The 7,506-nt window shown below is 48.5% G+C and overlaps 1 protein-coding gene across 2 annotated transcripts; it reads left to right on the forward strand.

Annotated features, from left to right (window-relative positions):
* The first annotated feature begins 1,302 nt into the window (after positions 1–1,302).
* Fabp5 (fatty acid binding protein 5) lies at positions 1,303–5,698 on the forward strand. Of its 2 annotated transcripts, XM_006977879.4 has the most exons (4): positions 1,303–1,551; positions 4,319–4,491; positions 4,775–4,876; positions 5,421–5,698. In XM_006977879.4, exons 1-4 carry the CDS (start codon positions 1,473–1,475, stop codon positions 5,472–5,474), a joined length of 408 nt encoding a protein of 135 aa, XP_006977941.1. In that variant the 5' UTR covers positions 1,303–1,472; the 3' UTR covers positions 5,475–5,698. The 2 variants fall into 2 exon arrangements, with proteins under 2 accessions (XP_006977941.1, XP_015852059.1); XM_015996573.3 differs by lacking the exon at positions 4,319–4,491 and having other exon boundaries at positions 1,337–1,551; positions 5,421–5,609.
* The last annotated feature ends 1,808 nt before the right edge of the window (positions 5,699–7,506 follow it).

Raw genomic sequence — 7,506 nt, forward strand, 5'->3', positions numbered from 1 at the left:
GGATCTGAAGCAACCACTGTACTCCTCACATGGGAATCAGCATTACCGAAGTGCAGATGTGAATAAATTTGTTTGGAGTTGTTGTCTATACCCAAACCTAGTAAAAGTCACGGCTCAGCTGCCCTCAGATAGACTCAGGACAATCACATTAGCCTGTAGGTGGGCAAAATTATCTAATACAAACCTGTGCTATAACAAAGCATGGAATCTCATAGGTTAACTTATTAAATACTGTACTGAAAGTGAAAATCAATAGTTGTGTGGTAGACTTTCCCCAATGACGTGTATATTTTATTCTTGTCTTTCTCTGTGTCGTGACAACTTTAGCATGGTGTGTTGGACATGCCTGAAATCCCAGCACTTGGTGGCTGAAGACATGATCAGGAGCTCAAGGTCCCTTTTGGCTACATAGGAAGTGTGCGGTTAGCCTAGGCTGCAGGAGACCCTGTTTAACTTGGCCTCTCCATAACCTTTATTCCTCTTCTCACTGTCTCATAAAATAGGCTCCCTTTGTCTTCCCGAATCCTCCAGATTCTTTTAAGTTCTGTAACTCGGGATGCCATCTATCTGTCAGCTCCTGTCACCTGACTGTCCTTGGAGCTGCATATTTTGTGGGACTTCTGTACATATCAAAGTGATAAAATATGATTTGTTTTTAAAGATTCATCAGTGTATTCGAGGCAGTTTACTAATTCATAGCCCAGCCCAACAACCTCGAAGATGGAGGGAAGTAATCATTTTGATCCCTTATAGGGGAATGGAAATTAGTAAAATTCTCCAGTGGCAACGGCAGTCATAGAAGCCGAAACTTGCTACGGTTTAGTGGAGAAACGAAATTTCCAGAGTCATTCTAATCTTACCCAGCACCACCCAAGAGGAGGCCCTGGTGAGGCCCCCGGTGGCTGGAGGGTGGGGTCAGCAGGTTCTTTCGGAGGGAGTAGGATGTGGGTTTGTCAAGGTTAAGGAGACTGCAGTTTATCAATTAACTCATTGATCGGCCAATCAATGCCCATAGCGCCAGGCGTTGGCTCATCAGCTCCTGTCGTGCAGGGCGGCGGCAGGGCGGTGGGACCACGGCGCGCAGGCCGGTGGGGTCCAGGCTGTGCGTGGTGGTGGGGTGTTTCCTGGGCGCGCGGACGCGCGGGACTGTGCCGGAACTGTCACTGGGGGAGGAGTAGGGCGCGCCAGGCCAGTCTCGGCTTGCAGGAGCTGCGGGAGCTGCGCGGCCTCCCAGCCGGGCGGGCGCAGCGAGGGTGGCACCTTCAGACCCCCGGCAGGGCCCGGGGCGCATGGGGCCGGGGCGTGGCGAGGGGGCGTGGCCTGGGCGAGGCGCACCTCCTATTGGCTGTCCGACACCTCCCCACACCATGGCGATATAAGCCGCGGTGGCGCCCGGAGCCGCACAGCGCCCCCGCCACCGCGTCTCCCCGCTGCTGCTGCTGCTTTCGTGCTCGCCCGCTCGCCCGCCCGCCATGGCCAGCCTTAAGGACCTCGAGGGGAAGTGGCGCCTGACGGAAAGCCACGGCTTTGAGGAATACATGAAGGAGCTAGGTGAGGATACACCGCCGAGCCCCCGGGTCCTGATCCGCATGCTGGCATCCCCCCGTGGGATGTGTGGGTTCCCTTCCACCACGCGGCCCCGGGAGCTGGGCGGAGCACCATGCGGCCGTTAGGATGGAGTGCGCGCCTTCGCCGCCGGGTTCGGGACGTGGCGAACTGCCCCACCTCTCTCTTTTTTCTGTTTCTCGCCCGCGAGGCAGCCAGCCCCTCATTGCTTCCGGTCCTGCAGGGGCGCGTGCCAGACGTCCTGCTGCGGACCCCCTACAGTCTGCCCACTCAAAGTTCCGTTGTTGTTATTCCTGTCCCCAACCCGGTGCCGCCGTCCTGCCACACCACCTGACCCCATCGTGGCAGCACCCACTCCCCATGCCCACCCGGCCGCATCTTTTGTTCCTCGATGGCGCGACTCCCCTTCCCCCATCTCCGTGGGGACACCGTGTGGTAGGGCGTGGTTTCTGCAGGAGCCCTTTAGAGGCGGTGAATGAGGATGCTGCTCAGACCTCTTTTCTCTGCAGCATCTCTCAGGTCCTCTCCTCGCCCCTGGCTAGGCGTGGCTCCCGCGGCGCTGGACCGGCTGCTGGCTGGCTCTGCTCATTTTGGACACAGCAGTGGGCAGCCGGTGGCCTATGGGCGAAGCACGGAGAAAAACCCCTTGTGCATGGCTGTAGCCCTGCGACTGCTCTGTTCTGTCCCTTGAGTCTGGAGGGTGAGGAGCAAGGAGACCGTGGGCTTGGCTGGAAAACCATAATCAGAAACTGCTGGCCTGGGGTTGCTCACTGCTATATGATGGGTGTGGCCTTGCAGCAGCCACTTGCCTCTTAAAATCTAGCCAGAGAGTGAGCAAGGTTCAAGTTCACTCTCACTGGAAGTAGTGCTTCGTTTTCTGTTGCCACTTTTGCCTACTCTTTTTTTTTTTTTTTTTTTTTTTTTTTTTTTTTTTTTTTTTTGGTTTTTAGAGACAGGGTTTCCCTGTGTAGCTTTGCACCTTTCCTGGAACTCGCTTTGTAGACCAGACTGGCTTTGAACTTACGGAGATCCTCCTGGCTCTGCCTCCTGAGTGCTGGGATTAAAGGCGTGCGCCACCACCGCCCGGCGGTCACTTTTGCCTGCTCTTAAGAGAGGGATAACATGTAGACACATAGAGCAGACAAACAAAACGGACCTTTGTCTCAGATGCCAGGAAGTGGGATGGGGTTAGCTGAACAGGGATGCTCTCCGGAAAGGTGCTGCTGGGACTAGGAGACAGCTTTCCAGGCTTCTGTCCCCAGTATCCCAATGACGGTCTGTTGACACCTCCACCCTTCAGAACCAGCCTTCATTCTCTTCTAGCCAGTATCCAGCACGCTGCAGGGTTCCGCCTGGCCTCTGGTGAATCATTCCTGTATTTATAATGTCAGTAGAATGTGAACGCAGATTTTCGTCTCTTTCCTTTTACCCAGTGGAAGACTAAAGTGAGTCTGGAAAGTGCCATTTGCTGGCCTCACCCAAGACTTCGTGAAGGTGCACAGGTGTGAGCGAGGACCAGTAGAGAGCACTGTTTGAAAGCAACCGGGTGCTTATGCTTGAGTGGCTGGTTCTCGGGCATTCTGGAGTTAGGAGGTTATCAGGCCTGACCCATAGACATCCGGGCAAGGGCAGCACAGCAGAAGGGATCGGGAGCACAGGAACCTGGATGAGCATCGTGATAAATCATCCCACTTGGGTCATCGTCTCCTCTCTTGTGAAAATACCCCAGGTTCCTTAGGAGTGTTGTCACCAAGGAGGAGTACATAGATTATAAACTAATTCGTAACTCAGTAATGTGGAATTTCACACCTGTGTAACTACTGTAAAGAAACAGACTACACAAAAATCAGCCAGATAGTCAAATCGTAGTGTTTTCAGATTGCACTGGCAGGTTCCTAGTACACAGAAAGAGCCTTACCATGGAAAGTATGTTGTTACACAGCTTTGAAATGTTTGCTTTTCCCAGGGTGGACCCCCCCACACCACTACCACCCCCACCACACACACACACACACACACACACACACACACACACACACACACACAGGAACATCGCAGCTGTGTTACGTACTATACTATTTGAATCCCTCAGGATTGATTTTTTTTTCCTTTTCTTTTCGGCATATTCTGTTAACTGTTTACCAGGGGCCTGGTGTGTGCCAGCTGGAGAATACAGTAGTTGACAGAATCTGATATGTAGGACTGAACTAGGATCTAAGTTTGCAACTTTAAATACTTTATTTTCACCATCGCCCAACTGCCTCTTAATTTTGTTTTGTTTTGGGGGCAAGGTTTCTCTGCAGCTTAGACTGACCTCAAAGTCTTGATCCTCCTGCCTCCACCTCCTGAATGCGGGAATCACATGTGTGTGTCACCATGCCGGGGCGGGCCTATGTCAAGGGCTTTAGTTAAGGTTAAGGAGTAAAGTCTTGCCTGACTTGCTGAGGACGAGTAGCTCAGCGGCTAACAGCAGAGCATTAGAACCAGGTCGTCAGCACTCTCCGCCTCCGTTCTGTCACTTTCTGGCTAAAGGTGCTTGCCCAGCTCTCCTCAGTCCGGTGGCGACATCACCACCCCCACCCACAAGCTCCGGACGACCATGAGGCGTACATGCGTTCTGTTGCAACACGCTGGACGTGTGCATGTCAGTGAGTGGGTGAGGGTAGGCCAGGCTGACGAAATGATTAGGACTAAATCATGGCTTCTGTTGCGTCAATTTTAACTGATCCTTACGTTACTTCCTGTTACGCAGGGGTAGGACTGGCTCTTAGGAAAATGGGTGCCATGGCCAAACCAGACTGCATCATTACTTGTGACGGCAACAATGTCACCGTCAAAACCGAGAGCACTTTGAAGACGACACAGTTTTCTTGTACCCTGGGAGAGAAGTTTGATGAAACTACAGCCGATGGCAGAAAAACTCAGGTCAGCTATAACATATTGTGAGATGAGAGAAGCTTCTAGAACGACAGATTAGGTTGCATTAACAACAGCTTTACTTATTGCCAAGAACTTAGTGTGAAAATTATTTTGTGAAGTTGAATTTATTAAAATTAGTAAAAGTCCCAGGACTGTAAAATGAAAACATCTTACAAGTTTCCAGTTCAAAAAGCACATAGTTGTATTGTGAATAAAGTCAGTAGGGTGGGTGTGGGTCATGGGAACTCGTGTACTCGGGAAGATTGAGGAGGCCCTTGTGTTTCTGCAGACGGTCTGCAACTTCACAGACGGTGCCCTGGTTCAGCACCAGAGCTGGGATGGGAAGGAAAGCACAATAACAAGGAAGATCAAGGACGGGAAGTTGGTGGTGGTAAGTGCCTACTGCTTGTGTCGCCCTGGGGTTCGAGCTGGTGGTCACAGTTGCCATAACTGTTCTTGGTCATTTTTTTTTTTAACAAGAGAAGGAGATTTAGGAAGAAAATATTCAAATTAACAATTTAAAATGGAGAGCACTCGTTACTAAGGCAGCCCTTGGTGGGATGGAGACTTGATGTGATTCCCAGAGTGTAGCTGGAACAGTTTCTTCCTGCTGCATCCCTGAGAGCTTGGCAGGCTACCAAGCAGCTTTCTCGTACATATATAGATATTTCCATTTATTTAAAGTAAGGGATATTTTCCAAAACCAAATGAGTAATTTAGAAATCATATTCAGGGCTTTGGTCTTCAGGATAGCAAATGTACATATATACAAAACAGCGGGTCCCAGCTCTTCTCAAGTCCAGAAATCCTAAAATGCCTTTTCTCCATCGGCAAGGTCTGTGACGAGATTTTACAGGATCCTGGCCATAGCGTGTTATTATCACCCCTGCTCTGAAATGTACAGCCAGCCTGACTTTGTATCTTTCTTCTTCTAGGATTGTGTCATGAACAATGTCACTTGTACTCGAGTCTATGAGAAAGTGGAGTAAGGATTTTGTCACCACCCTGGACAGGAGTTAGCTGCAAGAGTGAATAAGCTCAGTTCAATGAGCAGGTCATAAATATCCATACTACTTCTTTTCTTCAGTTTTATTTTTCATGACTGTGTTCGATTGTCTTTATCACCAACACTTTACGTGAAAGCCATGTCAAAGTGTTGATTTACCTAGGATCTTTCCTTTGGTTAGTAAATAAACGTGTTTGTGCTAATTCATGATGTGTGTGTGTTCTTCAAGGTAGTGGAAATTGGTGACATTGTAATATTTAGCAATTGAAAAACTCTGAGGTATTCTTCTGGGTCCCTCATGGCTAATATATCCTAGCAATTTATAGGCTTGGCCAGCTGCTTTTGCAGTGAATACATGCCCAATCATTTAAGCTTGTTCTATACTGTTTGAACTTTGTGTCAACTCAAGAATTTGAGACTATTCTTATTAAAAAGTAGCTTCATAAACTTTATAATATAAAGGAAGATCCAAGCTCATACTTTTAAATGGTGTGATTATAACATTCATAAACTGCAATGGAACATTCGTTTAGTGGTCTGAGGACGTGCCAACTACTGGGAACTTTTCTGGGTTGAGAAAATCTGAACACTGGACAAATGCAAAGACTCTCCCAGCTTTAGAATATGGTGTGCTCATAAGTTATAAAAGCTCTACAGCTCTCAGGTCCTTCTGTGTGCGTTTCTATTTGGAAGTCCATGTTGTACTATGTGAAGAGTTGAGTTTTAGTGAAGCTCTCTTGCATTTCTCCATCTCAAATACAAATACCCACAATCCACATTTGAGAAATAGGTTGTAGGTACAGATCTTTGTGTACACATTCTCCAGAACAACATCAGAGGGGCTGACACTGTTATCTGTATTCTGCAAATAAGGGAATGGTTGTTTGACTAGCTAACTTGTTCAAGGACATAGGAAGTAGAGCTGGGTTGCAAAACTCACTTTGCCATGTCCACTTAATGCATCTGGTCATTTCTCAGCACAGCCTCTTCCTGGCATGTGCTCGCTGAGTCTAAAGTCCCTAAGTGAATTCAGACTTCTGTGACCACCTTCCATGTACAAGCATCTCAGAAATTACCTAGTCAGACCTGTAATGCCAGTGCTTAAGCAGCTGGACCATGAGTTTCATGTTAGCCTGGGCTACATTCAGGACCCTGTCTCAAAAAGAGACATTCTGGCCAGTGTGTAGCCATGAGCCACATGTGCCCACTGGGCACTAGAAATGTGGCAGGTCTGAGTTAAGCTGTGCATAATAGGACTTCAAAACCCTGGTATGAAAAGTAGACTATCTCAGTGATTTTTCTTGGGATGGGTGAGATAGGATTTCACTGGGGAACCTACAGGCTTGCCTCCTGAACACTGGCATTACAGTGCACCACCACACCCAGCTCATGTATTTGTTTTTGATTGGACAAATGCTTTGTATGGCTTAATCATCTTTTTTTGCAGGGTGGGGGTGGGGGTGTCTCCATGCCTTTTTGTTTTCTAATAACTGTAGACATTTGACATTCTCTCTGACCCAAACACTGGGCTAAGTACTTCAAGCGTTTGGGATCGCTTGGAGTGGGTTCACCTCACATGGACTGCTACCAACCCCCATGTTTTAATACCTGTACTGATGTTCACAGCTGTAGTGTCTCCCCGGGTCCACATTTCTTACGTGGCAGAACAGTTGGTATTTTGGGTGAGGGAACTTTGTTTTAGATTGTGGCAAGCAGCTCAGGTTACAGCTAAAAAATGGCCAAGCACCTACCACTGTGTCCCAAGCACTTCATATATTTCTAGGTACCCACTAAGGTTCCATATGCCAAGCTGAAGATCATAGGAGACCAAATGCATCTTAACCTTTTGGCACCTCGGTTCTGCTTTTCTATCAGCCAGGACACTGAAAACCAGGAGCCTCATTGATGGTTTTTGCTTCCTTTAAAATGATTGAACTTGCACTGTAGATTTAGTTCTGGAACACATGGGATCTCTTGGGAGATGTGCTTGTACCCCAGGTCCATCAGATCTGATG

The sequence above is a fragment of the Peromyscus maniculatus genome, chromosome 2 (assembly GCF_049852395.1).
Source record: "Peromyscus maniculatus bairdii isolate BWxNUB_F1_BW_parent chromosome 2, HU_Pman_BW_mat_3.1, whole genome shotgun sequence".
NCBI classification, from domain to species: Eukaryota; Metazoa; Chordata; class Mammalia; order Rodentia; family Cricetidae; genus Peromyscus; species Peromyscus maniculatus.

Coding starts and splice junctions, on each gene's coding strand:
- Fabp5 (XM_006977879.4), top strand. CDS start 1,473: ATGGCCAGCCTTAAGGACCTCGAGGGGAAGTGGCGCCTGACGGAAAGC. Junction 4,492..4,774: donor CCGATGGCAGAAAAACTCAG/GTCAGCTATAAC, acceptor GTGTTTCTGCAG/ACGGTCTGCAACTTCACAGA. Junction 4,877..5,420: donor AGGACGGGAAGTTGGTGGTG/GTAAGTGCCTAC, acceptor TTCTTCTTCTAG/GATTGTGTCATGAACAATGT.